General features: G+C 41.4%; 1 protein-coding gene across 2 annotated transcripts in view; it reads right to left on the bottom strand.

The window, feature by feature from the left end:
- Positions 1-15,433: 15,433 nt before the first annotated feature.
- IGSF11 (immunoglobulin superfamily member 11) overlaps positions 15,434-21,037 on the bottom strand; it is a 133,024-nt gene continuing 127,420 nt past the window's right edge. The window contains exons 5-7 of one of the 2 annotated variants that reach the window (XM_047791732.1): positions 18,970-19,092; positions 18,016-18,166; positions 15,434-16,248 (exon numbers count right to left, since the gene is read on the bottom strand). In XM_047791732.1, coding sequence (XP_047647688.1) covers positions 15,804-16,248; positions 18,016-18,166; positions 18,970-19,092 — 719 coding nt within the window. In that variant the 3' untranslated portion in view covers positions 15,434-15,803. The remainder of the gene's footprint in view (positions 16,249-18,015; positions 18,167-18,969; positions 19,093-21,037) is intronic. The other variant, XM_047791740.1, reaches the window with a different exon arrangement.

Here is a 21,037-nt window from a genome sequence, read left to right as displayed (position 1 = left end):
TTCGCTTTTCTTTGCATATTGGGCTCATCCTCCCCAAAAGGAGAGATACTTTCATGTGGCTAGACACGATGGCCTACAAGTAGTTCCAGCTTATACTGTGCTTGTAGCTCATGGTCTCAGAGGAAAAAAAACATCATTGTGATAGCAATGATTAGTCCTGCCAATATCACATAATACATGAACCAACCAATGAAGCCAAGGGAAGAGACCCAACTCCAACCTACCTACATTGTCTTCAATAGCTCTGGCAAACAAGGCTCTGACTGCCTGGAGCTGTGGTTCAGTGAGAGGGCTGATAAGCATGACATGAATCACACCAAATCAAAGAAGAGGGGTCCCCAAGGAAACAGATATGGCACAAGTCACATATATCCATGTAACTACTACTTGTGGGCTTAAACTGCTTGAGACCCTGGACTCAATGGCCACGAGGCAAGGGGAATTTGGAAGGTTGGTATTAAGAGCTGCCTGACTAAAAGTTCCTCTTTTCTATTTACACCATAATCATTGTGTCAGGAAGCTGAATTCCCACTGGATTCCCACTCCTGATCTGCAGGTCCTATTAAGTGTGTGTTCAATCTCTCCCAGGCTGACCTACATGGGGTCCTCTGAGAACCTAACCAACTCCATTCTCCCATTCAGCCTTTGAACCTTGGATTTAATTCTCATCACTTCCCTGTCCCTTCTCCCTTGTGGACTGGTGACCCAGTCCGGAGCTCAACTTTGCTCTGGTCCTCTGGACCAGTGCTCTTCAGGTTCAGCTTTTCTCACGCAAATCTCATTAACTTTGAGAGACAACTTCAGTCCTCATGGCTCGCTCCTGACAATGAACAACAGCGGCATCTGTTTATTTATTCACAAAAATAATACCCAGAGAGATTGTATAGTATGGAGAATAAGAGCACAAGACTCTGGAGCCAAAGAGAAGTTGGGACTTATTTCCCAGCTCTGCCCTTTAGTGACTATGATTTTGAGCAAGTTATTAAGTCTTTCTATACCTCAATTTTCTCATCTTCAAAATGCAGATAAAATGGACCTGTTCCATTCACCAGGCTTGTATTGGAAGGTTAGATATGTAAATATGTGTGAAATGCTTAGAAGAGTATCTCTAAGCATATATCATGGAAACAGAACCATGAGACTGACATCCATGTTTTTGTTATAGGGATTCCCTTATATAACTGTGGGGAAATCTGGGTAAGTAAAGGTCTGCAAGGGGAAAGCTGGAGCATCAGAGAAAAATCACTAGCCAAGATCACAAAGGAAAGCCGATGACGAAGACTACTGGAAGGCTGCCTCGGTATCTCCTGAGGCCTGACGCGTTGGGTCAGAAGAGCAAGCTGATGGGGAAGAAACTCGGGATCAAAGCCAAGGTAAGCAAGGAAAACTGGAACTCAAGACTATCGCCTGCTGCATTTAACCACTCACCGCTGGTGACCCAAAAAAGACACACGGGTGCCCTTCCTTGAGCGGCATGCACCTACCTGGCCTGGAAGCTCAAGGAGATCCAGTGGGAACAGGAAGAGATGCAGTCCCAGTTGCTGCTTGATTCCAACTAAGTCAAAACCACACACCACGGCGACCTACACCAACTTTCCCAGCACAGGGCTCCTCGTCACTTCCGCCTTCCAAGTCTCGCGTGGATTGCTCCTGCGGTCATCACTAAGCCAGAACCAGACAAGGAAGGAATCCTGGAGACACGGTCCCCTCTTAGCTCAACTGTCCCAGAGTAGAACCACCATGGAGTGTTAGTTGGTGTTATTATTATTGCTGCCGTATTGCATGGGGTCTTTTGTCATTATTATGTATTGCTTGTATTACACTCCACGAGAGTGTAAGGTCCCTAAGGAGGGCTTTGGACAACCGTTTTATACGTGTTTACAAAAGTTATCACACATGTCATTTAAACCACGTGACAATCCGGTTGCGTAGGCAAGGGAGATCTTAGGACCCACAGAAATGTTTCAGAGCTGCAGGTAGCCTGATTCCCAGGCCTGGGGACCCCACTATGCCCACGCCTCCCATGCCACACGGTGGCAACACAGTGCACGGTGTAGGCGCTTGGTGCTCTTAATCCGCTTTTAATATCCAGGTGTACACCAATACCAGGAATGTGGTATGCCCTGGCACAGAGAAACTGGTTTTCATGGGAGGTTTGCGGAATGGGTGTAATTACTAACCCGTCACACCCAGATGTTGAATTTTTTAAAAGTTGCAGTTCCTACAATTTGCAGCAAGTGTCACCCGAGAGCTACCGAACAATCTATGCCTGCGCCCTGAAGTTATCAAGAGACAGAACGGATGTAATACACCTGATACTGCCTACATTTCAACCTGGACTAAGCAATAAAAAAAAAAAAAGCAAAAACAAAAAACCAATGCACCATTTCACGTTACTTTGCAGATAACAGCTTTTTAGCAGATTATCTCTTCCCATTCTACCCCCCTCGACTATCAATCAGGAATTCTTTCTAGGACAACAGCTATGTGCTAAGTGCCGGGGGGGAAGTGACAGAATGTTAGATTAGATTTTTTCAGTCTGATATTTTAATAGTCTAATATTTTTTAAGTATGAATTCACTGGGAATGTTATCTGGGGCCATAGATAAGAAATAAGGTACTTCATTCTGTCCACAATTTGACTAATATTCCTTTGCCATAGTTTCTTGCATGGAGCAGAACAGAAGAACGGGGGAAGAGCCAGAGAAGGAGGGGTAAGACAGTCCTGGAGTCCTACGTGACCCTGAATTAACTGTAGATTCATTTTATTCAATAAACATTTATTAGCCATAAACATTATGTGCTGAGTACTCAAAATGAAAATATGTGCCAAATCTATCATGGGAAGGCAGACGCTGAAACAAATTAATGCACTGGTATTACAGATGGACATAAGATGTACAATGTGGGCCCAAAAGAAAGTCCTTATTTCTGCTAGGAAGTGATTCCTGAGCTGAGATTAAAGATGAGTTTGTCTCAAGGAGTCAAAGAAGGAAAGAAGGGCATACCAGATAGAAGGATGGAGCAGTGGGGTGCAGGAAAAGGGAAGGGTGACCCTGTAGGGTGAATTCGGGGATGTGAGGCATCTTGGTATGACAGGAGCATAAAGTAAGGTAGGAACTGGGGTGAGAAATGAAGCTGGAGAGCTGAGCCAGGGTGAGATCAGAGTGCCTGTGTGTCCTGCTAAAGAGACTGCACTCTGGGCCACTGGATGTTAAGGAGGATACACATCATCATCATATGTACAGCCTTGAGAACTGCAACTGCCTGGATCACCACCACCCCCCGCTCCACCTCCGGTAATACTGATTGGGTAATATTGATAGGTCCACTCTTCAAGAGACTTACTGTGTTTTGGTTTGGTTTGATTTGGTTTTGCTTTTTAGGCAGCATATGGAAGTTCCCAGGCTAGAGGTGGAGTTGGAGCTGCAGCTCTGCTAACCTACGCCACAGCCACAGCAACGTGGAATCCAAGCTGAGTCTGCGACCTACACCACAGCTCACTGGCAAAATCAGATCCTTAACCCACTGATCCGGGCCGGGGATTGAACTCTCATCCTCGTGGATCCTAGTCAGGTTCATTCAATGAGCCACAGTGGGAACTCTAGAGATCTACTGTTTATTTTTTGCTCAACCTCTTTCTTTAGGCGATGAGAGGCTATTTAAAGAGTGCAGTAAGCAAAGGTGTGATATCACATGTCCAACCAGCAGCAGGGTGGAGAGTAGACAGGAAGTGGACAGATTGAAGGCAGGAAGCCCCAATAAAGAAACCATCATGAATGAGTTGGGATGGGGGAGGCTAAAGGCAAACGGTTGGAAAGGAGAGGAGGAGAAGGATATTGAAATGTCAAGACCACAGCCTGGACTTCTATGAAGGCAGTGGTGGTGACAGGGGGCAGGTTGGGTGCTGGGAGGTTTAGCTCCCCAAGAATTCCCTGTAGCCCTCCTAAACAGACAAGTAAAATGAAAGCAGAGATTTGCTATGCTAACAGAACTATAGGAAAAATCTCCACTTTCCCTTCCTCCCCCTTGCCCACTTTCCAAAAGGTTGCCACCTCAAAGCCACTCCTCTTCCTGATGCCACTCGGGAGGCAGAGCAGTAAAACAGGAGGTGGAGGGGAATTAAGGATGACTGCCTTTTCCAACACCTCATAGATATATGAAGTGAGAATAAATAAGATCATGTATGGATTGTGTCTGGCACATGGTAAGCTCTCAATGAATCATTTCCTTTTTGTGGACAGGAATGGCTAAGGCCCCAGTCCTCCTCTTGTCTGACCAAAATTTCTACCCAGCTCTGTTTGCCTCTCTTAAGCACATTTATAAGTTTTCTAGTGTAAGACTAAAATGACAAGTTTTCACTTTCTTTTTCAGACAAGACAGAGGAATTTTTTATCATATGGAATAATTAAAGGAAGAGCTAGGTGAAAGCTTTTCCCCGCTTTTGGCTGTGATTTATCAACTGAGAAGAAATTCTCTTTCCTGATAATCCTCCCCGAAATGTAACATTCTTTTCACCTATATACTCAATTAAAAAAAAAAAAAGTGCTAGCAGCAACACATTGAAGATTTCTTGAACCCATCTAAAAGTTAATTCCTCTTCAGTGCTTTGCAAGTAACCAAAAACGCTGCACTTAAAGCAGGGGGTGGGGGTGTAGAGGCCTCTATTAAAGCTGTTCTTTTTATAAAAGTGCAGTCACAAATCAATGCATTGTTAACGAAGAGTTTTCCATAGGCCTCTAGAGTCCTGTAGAGACTTAAGACTTGCTCATGACTTCTCACTGCGGGGAGGGGGGGCTGGGAGTTTACACAGTGCGGCTTTCGGTTACCTTTACTTCAGAAGAACCTAGTTCAAGAAGTCAGAAGCCAAGACCAGGCCTGTTCTCGCCTTTCCAAGTGTGAAGCCCAGATTGTCATGTGGAAAACTAGGGAGAAGGACATGTGATCTAAATCATTCATGTTTTCTTCTTGGAGTTCCCATTGTGTTGCAGTGGGTTAAGGATCCCATTTCCCTGTAGTGGCACAGAGTCAATCCCTGGCCCAGCCCGGTGCAGTGGGCTGAGGATCCAGTGTTGCCACAGCTGTTGTGTAAGTCACAGCTGTGGCTCACATTTGATCCCTGCCTGGGAACTTATGTATGTCATGGGTTCAGCAAAAAAAGAAAAAAAAAAAAAACCAAACTTCCTTTTAATTTAAAAATGATCAGAAAGGCCTCTTTTCCTCCTCCTCTGGAAGCATAAATATCACAAAACACTATAAATAAGAAAATCTGGCAATTAAGAGCCCAGCTGCCTACATTTGAATCCTGGTCCAAGCTCTGCTACTGGGGCTACCAAATTGCTTGGGTCTCTTTTTCTCATCTGTAAAATGAGATGCCAGTAATATCTACCTCGCAGCGTTGTGAGGATTAAAATGAGCTAATAGATGTGAAGTGCTCAGGAAAGTGCTTGCCATCTGGTTTCTGGTCACCAGACACTCTTCAGCTTAGGAGAGATCCGGGCTGGATCAACCCCAACCCATGGAGATGCTAGAAAAGGATCTGTTCTCCGAGAGAGCGTCTAAGCACTGGACCACATGACAAGCAAGGCCCACAGACATGTATGTTTAACTTGAACAGGCCTTTCAAAACTGCATCGCCTATAGACACGATTTAGGAGATTAACAAATCAGCATTTGGGACTTCTCTCAAAGATTCCAGAGATCTGGTCCTCCTGGGCCTGGAGCAACTCTTGGCAGGAAGTGAGGAGCTGCTAAACAGTGGGTGGTGGATATGCAGTCAGTCTCCAGGTCATTACCACCCAGTGGGTCCTATCCTCTCATTTCCTCAACCTCTCCAGGCATGTGAAGTTGTGGTCATACAGCAAAGGGACTGGGGCGTGGAAAGTGACAGCCTATACCCACCTCATAATAAAGGAGTGGTTCTGTGAGGTGAAGTTGGAGGGGTGGACACAGTCTTGCCTCCTTGCTGACTGGGAAAGGAAAGTGAAGATGGGGCAGCATGATGAGCTGGTTGTACATGAGACTCAGACCTTCTGTAGTCTCTCCACTGGAACTTTTTCCCCCTCCTTCTAAAACTCAAATAAAAGACTTATAAAGTAAAAAACAGCAAAAGCTACAACTTATCAAGAACTATGCCACATTACATACACCAGCTAATTGAATCCTCAGAATTATGATGTAGGAATGATGATCCTCATTTTATAGATGAAGAAAAAGAGGTTCTGGGAAGCTACACAACTTGGCTGAGGTCAGTTAGGAAGTGATGGAGAGGGGATCTAGACCCTGGGTTGAGGGTAACACATGCATCCTTCCAGGTTTCAGTTCCCTCCAAATTTGCCCAGTGCCTCCAAGGACTTCTTTGTCCCCCTCAAAACCTCTCACTTAAGAGAATTTCCTCAAATCCACCCTTCCCTCACAACAACTCCCTCTTGAGCTAAAGGTGGTGAGGGGACAGGTATTTTATGTAAATTTGGATATGCTAGGAAACCAATGAGAAAAAAGTAAAAAGCTGTGAGATTCCCAAAAATACAGGAGTTAAAAAAGGATGCCTCAAAACCTTGACTGTGTGGAGAAAATTATTCTGATTGTCTAGAAGTTCAGAGATGGAAATTTCTTCTGATCATTAGAAAACACTTGGGCAAAGAATGACTGAAAGGAATTAAGAGTTCTGTCTATGTCATGCCAAATTTGAGGCAATGCCAAGACTTTTAATATTTATGAGCTATCTTAATGGAGGAGCAGCCTATGGCAATACATGAACAGCAATATTCTTGGCCCTACAACTTACTAACTTTGAGACCTTGAGCACATTACTTAACCTAAGGCTTGGTTTCCTCATCTATAAAATTAGCCTAACACTGAACTTGGAAGTGTGTTGTGAGGGTTAAATGGGATGGCACACAAAGTGATTAGCATACTATTTGACATACAGTAGGTGCTCTATAAATGTTGATGCTTCCCCACCCTTTTAATTCTCCTCAGTGATTTAAAATTGATGTAACCAGAACATAGGTGTGCTATTCTGGGAAAAAATGTGGGAAAATAAAAACCAAGGGGGCAATTTGGTCAGACAGATAATAAATGCTGAGTTTTTTGCTTTCTCTTAAACGAAAAGACTCTCAAAATGCTAGTTTATATGCAGCAGCACTCAAATTCCAGCAAGAAGAGCTGGAATAGTAAGTGTAAATAACTATCACCTGGAAATTTAAGCTTCTGAACTACTACTACTAACGGCTAATATTGTTCACTATAGTCAGGCATGCTATTCATTTTATGTCCACTATTTCATCTAATCCTCAAGATCTCAAAGATAGCTACTGTTATCTCTAGTTTGTAGATGAATTTGAGCCTTCGAGAATTTGGTAACTTGTCCTATATAATGAACAACTGCAATTCATTCATGTACATATACATGAACATATAATCTTGTCCAAGCCCCAAATGCAAAAGTGCTATAAATCTGATTAATTGGAGAGCAATGATGCTACAGAAATGTATTTTCAATGTAAAATTTTTTAGGCTAAATTCGGAGTTCCCATCTTGGCGCAGCAGAAAAGAATCAGACTAGGAACCATGAGGTTGTGGGTTCGATCCGTGGCCTCACTCAGTGGATTAAGGATCCAGTGTTGCCATGAGCTGTGATGTAGGTTGCAGACACAGCTCAGATCTCACATTGCTGAGGCTCTGGCATCAGCCCACAATTAGAGCCCTAGCCTGGGAAGCTCCATATGCTATGGGTGCAGCCCTAAAAAGACAAAAAAAAAAAAAAAGAAAACCTTTTTTTTAGGCTAAATTATCTAATCTAATTATCTAAACTGCCAAAATAAATCAGATAACAACTGAACTCACAGTGTTAAATACACAGCAGGCACTTACAGTTATTGCTTCATCCAATAATTCTGTCTCTATCATTAATGTCTTATGATTAAGTCAGAATTTCGTAACCTGCCTTTACCTAAAATAGGGATGAAGATTTTATTCACAAGAGAGCTGTGAGGAAAAGCTATAAATAACTACATACACATAGAATTTACAAGTCACCCTTTCTCTAGATTGCATTCATCTTCTCAACATTTTGCTGTAAGATTGGGTATTATTTTAGTAAACACAAGGGAGATGGCTGTCTGAAAGAGGCCATCAGAAAGCAAAACAACTAGGACCCCAGATTTCTCCTCCAGGTAAGGGTTCACTCAGACAGAAGTACTGAAAAACAACCAGCAGATTACTAGTTTGGCCAAATTGCTTAACCACTTTTAGCTTCAGTTTCTGGACTTGTAAAATATGAGTAATGATACATTCCACATAGGATTGGGATAAGTTTAAAAGAATTAACACTTACATGCATTTTATTTTTTGGCCACACTTACAGCATAGGAAGTTCCTGGGCCAGGGACTGAATCCCAACCACAGCTGTGACCTACACCAGAGTTGCAACAATGCAGAATCCTTAACCTATAGCGCCAGGCGGGGGATCAAACCCATGCAACCTAAGAGACAATGCCAGATCCTTAACCTGCTGTGCCACAGAGGGATACCCCCTTACATATATTTTAAAAAGATCCTGTAACAGAGGAAGCGTAGAATAAGTAATAGCTATTATTATCTGTACATGAACACTTCCTAACTACCTGAGTTTCTTCCAAGTCACTGGATTTAGTATGTTATCTCCACTGCTTCCCCAAAGAACACGGTATCTCTAGTATAACAGCAAATGCCACCCAGGAAATTGGTACAATCATCTTCCCCTTAAGTAAATGATTCTGATGCACCATTACTTTAGAACTTTTCAGATATTTGCCTGCTATTTTAACACCTGAGGTTAAGAGACCACCCCTACACCTTCAGTCTCATCAAGTTAGCATACCCTTCAAGCACCTTCTCTGAGTGAGGCAACGTGCTAAGTGTGACCATAGCCAAGAAAAGATCCTCCTGTCCGCCTGTACATGTATATACATCTATTCATATCTTTAGAATACTAATTGTAATTATTTGTTTATAGGTCTGATTCCTCCAGTAACATGAGCTCCTTGAGGACAGCTGTTGCCGCTTATTTTGCTTTTATCTCCAACACCTAGAACAGTATTTAGCACATAGTAAGGGATCAAAAACAACTCAGTTTATAGTCCCCAAGGGGGGTGCATCATGTATACAAATACAGGACTATAACACAGACTGTGACAATTCCCTCATAGGGAGTGAATGGTACACAGCTTGTAAGAAGCAACTGTCACTTCTCACTAGACTGAAAAAGAGAGTATTTATGGAAGACAGAGTATCTGGACTGGTAGCACAGAAAGGTTTGGGTGGAGACTGGTGGAAGATAAGGGAGGAAAAAGAGTGGGGAAGAGATAGAGAATAAGAAAAATGTTAATTCAAAAAAAGATAAACAGGCCTGGAGCAAAGTTTGCCTGTAGAAGACGAGCAAAAGCTGAGACTGGAAAGCCAGTGAACCACGTGTGGAAGGAACTGAAGGAGTCAAGCCAAGGAGTAAGAACTTTATTTAATACACAATTGAGAATCCTGAACATCATCAAAGAGTAGAGTACTATGTGTTTAACTGCTGATTATCTTAAAAAACAAAGTTCTGGGATTTCTGGTTCCAGCCCAGATGGAATAGGCCCATTACAAGTCCTATTATAAGACAGTCTTCCCTCCTATGAGGGAAAAAACCTAGATGTAACATAACAAACAAGCACAAACATAAACAGTGGAAAGAAGATGCATTTCCTAGGGACCAAGGCACACACTGCCCCCTGCTCCCAGTAGGGGAGGTGAGCCTGCACTCACACCCAGCACCAACAAGGTGGAAAGAGGTAGTACAAAGCACGGGAGTGGACACTCCCTTTTCCGTTCCCCTGGCTTCTGCAGGCCCAGCAGTGGGGGGAGCCTGCACCCCACCTACCAACAGAGAGGCCATTAAAAAAAAAAACAGAAATAAAGTAATAATACATGCTGTAACATGGATGAACCTAAAAAACACTATGCTGAGTAAATTAAGTCCATCACACACACAAACACACACACACATATGATACCATTTATATGAAATTGCCCAGAGTAGATAAATCTGTTGAGACCAAAAGTAGATCAGTGGTCGCATGGGGCTGAAGGTAATATGGAATAAGGAGTGACTGTCAGTGGGTATGAGTTCTTTTTGAGGTGATGAAAAATGTCCTAAAATTATATTTTGGTGATGCTTGTGCAACTCTGTAAGAATACTACATACCACTGAATTATATACTTTATATAAGTGAACTCTGCTATGTAAATTGTATCTCAATATAGTTTAAGTCGATTTAAATTAATAATTAAATTTTCTTTTTAACAGGGATCAAACATAAGTTATCAAACTAAAAAATACAGTAACCAACATAACTTTCTGGACGGGCTCAGTAGAAGCGTGAGAACAGAAATCAGTCACGTTGAGAACAGATCCCTAGGATTTAGTCTAAACAACAGAGAGAAATTTTGTACCCTGCCTTTACCCAAAAGGCAGACTGAAAAACTGAACAGAGCTTCGGGAACCAGAGGAACAATAACAAAAGATTCATCATCAGAGTCCCAGGAAGATTTGAGAAAGAAAGAGGGCCGAAAGGTTATTTTAAGAAACAATGGCTGGTTCCCTCTGTGGTGCAGAGGTAGTATTCATGAGAATGCAGGTTCAATCCCTGGCCTCCATCAGTGGGTTAAGGATCCAGTGTTGCCATGAGCTGTGGTGTAGGTCACAGACGCAACTCAGATCCTGTGTTGCTATGGCTGTAGTGTAGACCAGCAGCTGCAGCTACAATCTGACTCCTGGCCTGGGAACCTCCATATGCCACAAATGCAGCCCCTAAAAAAAAAAAGAGAGAGAGAGAGAGAGAGGCAAATCCTTATAAGATTTAAAAACATAGAAGTGAATGAAAATGAAAATATAACATATTGAAAACACAAGAATGGAAGTTCCCTTGTGGTGTAGCAGGTTAAGGATCCAGTGTTGTCACTGCTGTGGCATGGGTTCAGTTCCTGACCCAGGAACTTCCACATGCCATGGGCATGGCCAAAAAAGAAAAAAAAAAAATTGTGGATATAGCTAAGAAACTACTGAGGGGGAAATCAAAGCCTGAAATGCTTACATTAGAAAAGAGGAAGAGTTTCAAATGCTCTCACCTCAAGAAATTAGAAAAATAAGCAAAAAATAAACCCACAGCAAGCTGACCCTATAGCAAAACCATAGCAAGGGATGAAAGAATAAAGAGCAGAAATCAACAAAACTAAAAACAGAAAAATAGGGAAAAAATAAAACAGAAAGCTTCTTTGAAAGGAAAAAAAAAATCAATAAAATTAACATTAGGCAAAATTGATAAAAATTAAAAAGACAGATGATACAGATCATCAACATCAGAAATGAAACAAAAGATACCAATACATATCCTGCTCCCATTAGAAGTATAATAAGAGGAAAATGCAAATAACTTTATGCTCATAAAATTGATAAGCTAGAAGAGATGGATCAATTCCTCAAAATCCACAAACTACTGAAACTCAACTAAGATGAAATAGACAATGTGAGTACTCCTATAACCATTGAAGAAATTGAATTAATAATTTAAAACCTGAAAAAGAAATCTCCTGGCACAGATAATTTTACTAGAGAATTCCATCAACTTAGACACAAAAGCCATCAACAAAACATTAGTAAATCAAATCCAGAAATGTTGAAAAACATTTTATCCATGACCAGCTGCAATTTATTCCAGGTACACAAGGCAGGTTTGACATTTGGAAATCAGCCAATATAATCCAGTATATCAACATACTATGGAAAAAAGTATCATATGAATATATCAGTTGATGCAGAAAAAACATGTGACAAAATCCAACACCCATACACTCAGGTAATAGAATGAAACTTTCTCAAATGACTAAAAAAAAAAAAAAAAAAAAAAAAGCATCTACAAAACCCCAGAGCTAACATACTTAGTGGTAAAAGAATGATTGCTTCCCCCTCACCCCAAGACTAGGAACAAGGGAAGGATATCACACTCACCTCACTGCTTTAACTTAACATAGTAGTATAAACTCTAATCATTGCAATAAGATAAGAAAAAGAAAAGGCATACAGATTGAAGAGGAAGAAACAAAACTGTCCCTAAATGCAAATGACATTATTTACATAGAAAATTCCAAGGAATCTACCAAAAAAACCTCCACGCATAAAAAAATCAAACTCTGAAGAAGTGAGTTCAGCAAGACTGCAGAGAATACAAAATCAACACAAAAAATTCAAACACATTTCCATTTCCTAATGACAAATATACAGAAACCAAAATTTGAAAGTTACACTGACAATTGCTTCAAAGAAAACTTAATACTTAAGGATAAATCCAACAAAATGTGTATAGGATCTGTTTCCCCAAAGTTACAAATGCCAATCAAATAAATCAAAGAAGACCTAAATAACAAGAGAGACAAAACTTGTTCATGGACTGGAAGACAATATAGTAAGGATGCTAGTTCTTCCCAAATAGGCTTAATTCAATTCCTATTAAAATAGCAAGATGTTTTATAGGCATTGACCATCTATATAGAAAGGTACAGGACATAGAATAGCTAAAATAATTTTGAAAAAGAAGAATAACATATGAGGAACCACTCTACTAGTTGTTAAAGTTTGTTACTTAGTTACAATAGTCAGCATAGTATTGATGGAGGAATAGATAGGAAGATCAGAGGAAAAGCTAAAGAACTCAGAAAGAGAGCCACACCAACATGCTTAAAATGGTAATGATTTTATCCAAAGGTGCAAAAGCAATTTACTAAAGGATAGACTTTTCAGCAAATAGTGCTAGAACTACCATACACTTAGGCATTTATCTCAGAGAAATAAGAACTTACATTCACATAAAAATCTGTAAAAAAAAAAAAATGTTCACAGTAGCTACAAGCTGGAAACAACTCAAACATCCTTCACATTCTTCAGTGAGTAAACTTTTCCACAAACTGTGGTATATATGTCCCATGAAATCCTACTCAGCAATAAAAAGGAATGAACTATGATACATGCAACAACTGGGATGGATCTCAAGAAAGTTATGCTGATCAAAAAAAAAAAAAAAAAGCCAATCCTCAAATGTCACATATTGCATGATTCCACTCATGTCGCATTCTTAAAAATCAATAACTAAGAGAGATGGAGAACAGATCAGGGACTTGGGGAGGAAAGAGTTGGCTACGACTATAAATGAAAAGCTCAAGAAATCCTGTATCCTGACTGTAGTGGTAGCCACATGAATCTACCCAAGTGACAAAACTGCACAGAACTAAATGCACACATGCACATACAGAGAGTCACACACACGCACACACACACAAGTGCATTTACAATGTTGAAATCTGAATTAAATTATATTAATGGATTGTATCCATATCAACATGTGATCCTGTATAACACGCAAGATATTACCATTTGGAAAAATTAGGTGAAGGGTATATGGGAATTTGTTATTTCTTACAGACTGCATGTAACTATATAATTATCTCAAAATAAAAAGTTAAGGGAATAATCCAATATATATCAAGAGCTACAATTATGACCATAACTTTCCAAACTGAAACTTGACAACTTCAGGTCAGAAACCATCATCCATCTACTCCATATCCACATCAGGCACACGCTAGTTGACAGAGGATAGGATAGGAAACACGAAAATAGCTCAATGTGTGAAAAGAACTATTACATCTTAGCCATACATGTGACAGACAGAGTCAAATTTCTAATGATAAGGATAAAGGTAAGTACATTTTGGAGTACTATATGCTCATTCAAATTGCCATGAATACTATTCAACAGAATGGAAAATGCTTATAGCATTAGAGCACTAAATAAAAAATCATATATTCATAGGTATATGATAATTAATGACAACTTGTTTTTTATATGAATAAACTTTTATTGAATTTTAGATAATTAGAAAGAATAAAGAAATGCAAGATAAATGCTTTCTAAACAACATCTGATAGTATCATCTTCTCTGTCATGGTATTTTCACTTTTCTTTATAAAAAGTATAGACATTCATTTGTTTAAATTTTTACAAAGTCAAGAACCATCAAACAGAAAAAAAATAAGCAATGCTAAAGTAAATTCAACTTTCCATCAATATTGGAACGGTTGCAATGGTTAGGTTCTGAGCTTAGCCCTCTTGGAAACATAGCATATGCAGCAGCTGTGGGTTTCCACTATCCAAGTAAGTCTGAAAACCAGGAGGCCACTCCCTGGGACTATTATGCTTGCCAGGAAAGAGGGCAAAAAACATACAGGGAAGAGGGAGTGAGAGACAACACTAGGGAAAGAAAAGATGCTCTTATCGAATCACGGCGTCAGTATTATAAATAATCTGAGAAACGAATCTGAGAAGAAATCACTTGTGTGTTGCTTAAAGTGTGATTAAGGCGAGAGAGTCACCAACACAAGCATGGCCAGATCTATGCAGCACAAAATAGAGCGGGGAGTTTGCAAGTCACCTGGTAAACTCCAAGGCTAGGTAATTAATCACCAAGAGTCTCTTTATAGTGGTGTTAAATGCATTTGGGCAAAATTGCAACCCTGAGCTGTGACAAATACAGGGCAGACCTTCCCGGGAGCTTATCTGAAGACATCCCTTTTGTCTCAGTTTTATCTCGTTTGCATGACTGATTATTCTGAAACAAAAAAAAAAACAAAAAACAAAAAAACAAAGCAGGTTCTGCCCTGTATGTACCAACCTAGTAACTTGACTTGTCAAACAAGGAAAAAGTTACCTATCGCAGTACAAGAGGCATGGGGGGCTGCCCTCATTAAGAGTAGCCTGGTGTGACAGCAAGGGAGGCTGGACAGCCCTGCTCTGAGAGGCTGCCAGGAATTCCCTTCCACCCACCTCCTGCTCCTGTGCTGCTGGCAGGTCCCAGGTCTTTGTGATGGGCCTCCTGCCCTGCCAGGCTCAAGGAACACACTCACTGAATGTGGTGTTAACAACAGTCTTTTCTTTCCTAACCCAATGCCTCTCATATATTAAAAAAAAAGAAAAAAAGGTTTCCTTTTAAAAATATTTTCCCAGGAAATAATGGACAGTAATTTTCATGGACCTATAACAGACCCTAGAAAAACAGAGACAGGCAATAATCTGTCAATACGGCAATATTCCAAATATGAAATTCATGGTCCAGGAAGAGATAAATAAATAAATATGAAGGGGCTTCTCAAAGCAGTTTCTAGTTTTCCCCCATTCCTTACTGAATTCTGTTGGTGTAAAAAGTTTTGATTCTATGATACAAGAGCCAGTCCTGTCAGGACCAAGGTTCACCATTTATGCCATTCAGCCCCAACGCAAAGAGGGGGTGGGAGAGGCACGACATACCACAGGGTTGCTCAGTGTTTTTTCTAAAGACGCCTATCTTTTAAAATAATTTCATCATTTAAACTCCATCTGGCACTTTAGTCTCTTGAAAAATTATTATGTTAGGCATGAATTAAAAAACAAGCCCATCAGGACTGCAGTTTGGGTTTTAAATACTGTTCTGCTCGTATACCTTTTTCCTTGGCTTGGCACATCAGTGATATCCAGCTTTTTGAATAGAATCCTGGGACAGCTCGGGTGGAGGAACAGTCTTCATGCTGGAGCACTCCAGTTCATCGTACGCATCTTGGTGACCAGGTCACAGCACCACCTCCTCCTTTGTGCTTTTTATCACCGTCAGGAGAATGTCCCCCAGCGCTCCACCACCCCAGCCTCCCCCTGGCACGGGGCCCTTCTTTGCTTCTCTTTACACAATGCATCCGCGGTCCTATACCAGGGACCCGGCCCGACTCTGGGCTGGCACCATGACAGGGACAGCGCCAATGCGCTCTAGGGTTGCTTGGCTGATGGTGCAGGAGTGTGGGGGCTGAGGCCGGGGCTTCCTGCTGACTGAGCCATTGCTCCTGGACATGGCCTGTGGTGATGACCCTCTATTGGCTGTCACCACCAGGGTCTTGTGTGGGGCTGGGCCCAGATGGCTCCCGTTGGCGTAGATGGATGGTATGCTGGCATTGCCTGGGTGGAGGGAGAAAGACTGGCGCAAGTCACTGAAGTGGTTGAACGACTCGGTGTTCCTGTGCACTTTGGGATTGTTGCTCCAGTAGCGACTGTTGTAGGTATTGGAAGAGGTCAACGTGTTGTTCTCCGAGGAGGATATCTCGGTGTGAAAAGCTTTGGCAGAAGAAGAACATTTAGGTGGAAGGTCATCCTCTCTGAAAAGGAACAAAAAATAAAGTTGTTGTGAGGATTTACTTGAGGTTCATCCTACCCTCCTGCTCGGGACCCTTTCTTCTCATGTTTGGACTAACATGTCTGTGAAATTCAAGTCCTCAGAACAGACCACCCTATCAGGAGAGCAAAGAAGGCAGTTCTGGTGGCCTTGGCTTTGACATTCATTCCCTTCAGGACAATACTTAGGAAAAATTCTCCCTCAGCATCTCAGTCTCTGAGGGTAAAAAAAAGTAGTATCAAATCTCTCGAAGACTGTGTCTTCCGAAAATACTGAAAAACACTTGCGGATGTGGGGCTCGTTGCTGTAAAACAGCTAGTAAACCAAACTATGGATGTGGGAACCTCAAGAAACTATTAGAGCTGACCTGATTTTACTGCACTTTAGGGTTTGAGAAACTGCTATGGTGTAGCGATGAGAGGTTTTCTCAGTAATCTTACACTGGGACAAACTCTGTCCCTGCATACAGTCCACACCCTTATGAATTACAAGAGACTAAGGGTAGTCATTAAGTTAAGATGTTTACTAATTCGTTTAACATTTACTGAGTACCAGGCATTCTACTGAATGTTTCCTGTGAAAAAGGCACAGCTCCTCTACCCAAGAAGCCCATGCAGTCACATGAAGGTAATAATAATGCAGGGACATCTGCAAGTCTGTAAGTTTGGACAAGGGCCTAAGTTATGTGAGGAGATGATGCCTGGACTAGTCTGGAACCAGATCAAGAACGTACTGAAGAGATGGATGAAAAGGGAAGGTGGGTCCAGGAAGAGGGTGGGAGCTACAGGAAAGGCTCTGAGGCATGAGAGAAGACAAAAGAGACTGGACCACAAAGTGATCAGGGAAGTGGTGAGAGATAAAACCAGGGAAGCAGGTGTGTCAGCTCCTAAAGGGCTGTGTAGGTCATGTTAAGTAGACTGGAGTCATTAAAGCATTTTCAATAAGGACACTGATGTGATGCCATTGGAGACTGTGCCTGGCCCACATCTGCACAATAAGCCAAGGGTCATTTTTCTTTAAAGATCATTTTGACATTGTTTTCTTAAGATGTTCATATTTTTGACCAAGCCATTTTCACACCCTGCCACAGTGCTCTGGTCTATGTATAGGTGGTGTTCTTTCTTGCTTTATGTTCTCATCATTTACACACACACACACACATATTTTTTTAGGGCTGCACCTGAAGCATATGGAGGTTCCCAGGCTAGGGGTCTAATTGGAGCTGTAGTTGCCGGCCTATGCCACGGTCACAGTGACACCAGATCTGAACTGCATCTGTGACCTACACCACAGCTCACGGCAACGCCGGATCCTTAACCCTCTGAGTGAAGCCAGGGATCAAACCCACAACCTCATGGTTCCTAGTTAGATGTGTTTCTGTTGTGCCACGATGGGAACTCCTGTTCTCATCATTTATAAACGCCAGTATTAAGACACATGTTCTAAACTAGCTTTTATACTAGGGCAATCACCTAACACCACCACCACGGAGATATGGAGTAATTCTTCACTTTTCCTCCTAGTTGGGCACATGCTAGACTCCCCACTCCACTCCTTCCATGATCCAGGAAATAAAGCTGAATAGTACCATGATGAAGACTGATATAACATAAAAGAAAATATCATTTGGCCACTTTAACTGTCTTGGCCATCACAGTCATTCGATTAGCAAAAAAAAAAAAATCTCACCTGTCAAATGAATAGAAATACAGACATTGGCTATACAGGATAAATTATACGACACACAAACCTTATTTCATTAGGAATTTCTTCTTCCTCCTCCTCTTTATTTTTGCTTCTCCAGTAAAGGAATGCCCCTAAAATTAGTGCAATGCAAAAAATGATAATAACTGCACCAGTGCCAATGGCTCCAGCAATTAGTCCAATGCTCCTGGGCTGAGCTGCAAAATATATTTAAGGTATATTTAAAGAAAAAAAGGAGAGAAAGAGAGAGATACAGAATATGCTCATACAACTTCATAAGCAAGATAAGACTCCTGGAGAAGCTTCCTAAAATGTACAAAATTGCCTACAGTATCATATCCGTTTAAAGTTAAACCCCCCTTAACTTTCTGTATCCCCGTGGCTAGTACTATCACACAGTAAGCTCACAAACATTTACTGAATGAATGAACCACTACATGACACACAGCTGTAGGAGAGCCATGACCAGGGCAGAGCAGGAAAAATGGTCCCTGACTGCCTCTGTGACCCACCCCAAATGAAGCCAGCAAGCAGTGAGATAACTTGTCACCTCCTCACAGCCACACCATTCCCTTTTGCAACTGGAATTCAAACAACCCCGACTTCTCAACTAAAGAGAAAGTTTCTGTATTGCTTATGTATGACCAGGGCACCCAATATTTAAGCAGATATAAGGGATCAGAAGAAAATACAGGAAGGTCTTGCCATGACCATAAGATCATTACAAATTTTTCTATATCTATAGCACTACACAATCAGAACTGATTTGATTCTAATGATTCTGAGAAGAAGACATTTTACCATAAAGAACAAGTCATACTGCTGAGGCTAAAAAGTATGCTAATACATTTATTAAATATTTTCAATAATGTTAAAACTCAAAGAACTTTTAAATCTTCAAACAACCTAAACACAACTAAGCAGAACTCTTCACTCCCTGGTTTAATGAAGATCTTGGCATTTTAGACCCAGACCAGACTTCAGAATTTTACATACTTACGAGAAATAACCTGAAGATCCAAAAGACAGGTGCTGGTCCCAATGGCATTAGAAGCCACGCACTGGTACAAACCTGAAGACAGGGCACTGATGTTCCGGATGGTGACTGTTCCCTGGACTTGGTCTGTCACATAAACAATAGTTGAGTGAGGATTTAGGAAAGAAAAGAGAAAACCAAAGAGACCAATGAAAGACTATAAAAAGTGATCAACAGTGAAGAGCTATCAGTACATGTACTGAGAGAGATTTTTTGGTTCATGAATGTTAAAGACTAAAATCGTAACATAATATTAAAGACCCAGAGCTAAGGGCTTAACAACTTAACCTACAGATTAATGTGAGGTCCTAAATGTGGGAGGCCTTCCTTGAGGAAATGTTGGCTAATGCCTATTTTCGAGCATTAACAATTAGAGACACCAAATTTTTTTTTTTTTTGTCTTTTTTGTCTTTTAGGGCCACACATGCAGCATACAGAGGTTCCCAGGCTAGGGATCGAATCAGAACTACAGCTGGCAGCCTACGCCAAAGCCACAGCAACATGGGATCTGAGCCGTGTCTGTGACCTACACCACAGCTCACAGAAATGCCAGATCCTTAACCCACTGAGCGAGGCCAGGGATCGAACCTGAATCATGGATACTAATCAGGTTCATTAACCACTAAGCCACGACAGGAACTCCAAGAGACACCAAATCTTAATTGAGGGAATGCAGTAACATAAAGATGAAGTGAAACTCACTATAATAATGTTCACTTCATTATTTGAAGTCATCATTACATGATGGAAAATACATCCACTCCGTGATCAAGCATGTAAGACTGTTACTCCTGACCAACAGCTATTATACCCATTTGTGGAAGTCCAGCTTCTCCAAGAAGTGGACATCAAGGACTTCCATTGTGGCTCACAAGAAGTGGACACCAAGGCAAGCAAGAGGCTAACTGGAGGAAATGCCAGTAAAGGAAATAGGGAGAAAGCAGGCAGAAACTGCAGTGCAGGTCCAGCCCCTGGGACAGGGAAAGGGGAAAAAGGAGGGGAGCGCCTGAGAGCACACAGCAGTGTTATGGGAGTTTCCATCAGGCTGCTGGGGAGTCCTGGAGCCCAAGTCACCTCACCGGCATCTCATGCCTTGAGGAGCAGACCTGGACTAGCAGCCTTACTGTGCCCAGTGACCGGGTGGGAGCTGCCTGAGCAAAGCTCGGCTTGGGTGGGAAGCAGTAGTGGCTACAGGTTGAAGGCACTGGGCTGTCAGTCCATCACATTCCCCACAGCAGGACATCTGGGCAGTGTATTTTTAGTGGAACATCTGGGCGGTGTGTTTTCAAAGTGACCACACTGATATTACCAAGAAATATTACAGCAGTTCCCATTTTAGTAATTTGTCAACATTAGGATATTTATTCCTTTTAAACAAAATGTAAGTAACTTATAATGATAATAAAAAAAAGTTAACAGTTATTACTATATGCCAAGAACTGGCTAGGCTTTTTATTATCTCAAGCTTTACGATGACTCTCAGAAGTATTATTATTAATCCTATTGTACAGATAAGGAAACTGAGGCTTTAGATGAGTAATAAGATGGCAAAGGAATTGAATGGGGGAGCAGGGGCTGTCTTAGCTCTAAGCTCAGGGCTTCACTGCCTCTCTTAGGCAGAACCTAACACACCTAGTCACCTCAATCACTCTAACAGCATCGAATCTAGGAGCAAGTGGAAAAGTCCCCTGATGGCAAATTTCTGGCACAAAATCATGTAATCCCGAGGCAACAGCTGTGGCCATCTTCTAAGCTGTGCTGAATTTTTACATGAAAGTAAGGTTGAATGACCTGGTTTTGCTGGCAACCTTCATTTCTATTTAGATCAAAAGCAGTCATTTAACAAATAAATATTTATTGAGCATCTTTCTGTGTGCTGAACAATTTCTGAGGATGGTGATACAATGAGAAGACAAACCAGCACTGCACCTTAATGGCACAAGTAGGCAAGAATTCACAATAAACGGGCTAAGTGCCAGCACTAGAGGATACAGGGTGTCGAGGACACATAACTGGGCATCTAACGAGGATG

Source organism: Phacochoerus africanus, chromosome 1 (assembly GCF_016906955.1).
Source record: "Phacochoerus africanus isolate WHEZ1 chromosome 1, ROS_Pafr_v1, whole genome shotgun sequence".
In the NCBI taxonomy this organism is placed as follows: domain Eukaryota; kingdom Metazoa; phylum Chordata; class Mammalia; order Artiodactyla; family Suidae; genus Phacochoerus; species Phacochoerus africanus.
Note: the sequence above shows the minus strand (reverse complement) of the source record. Positions and strands in the feature narration are given on the sequence as shown.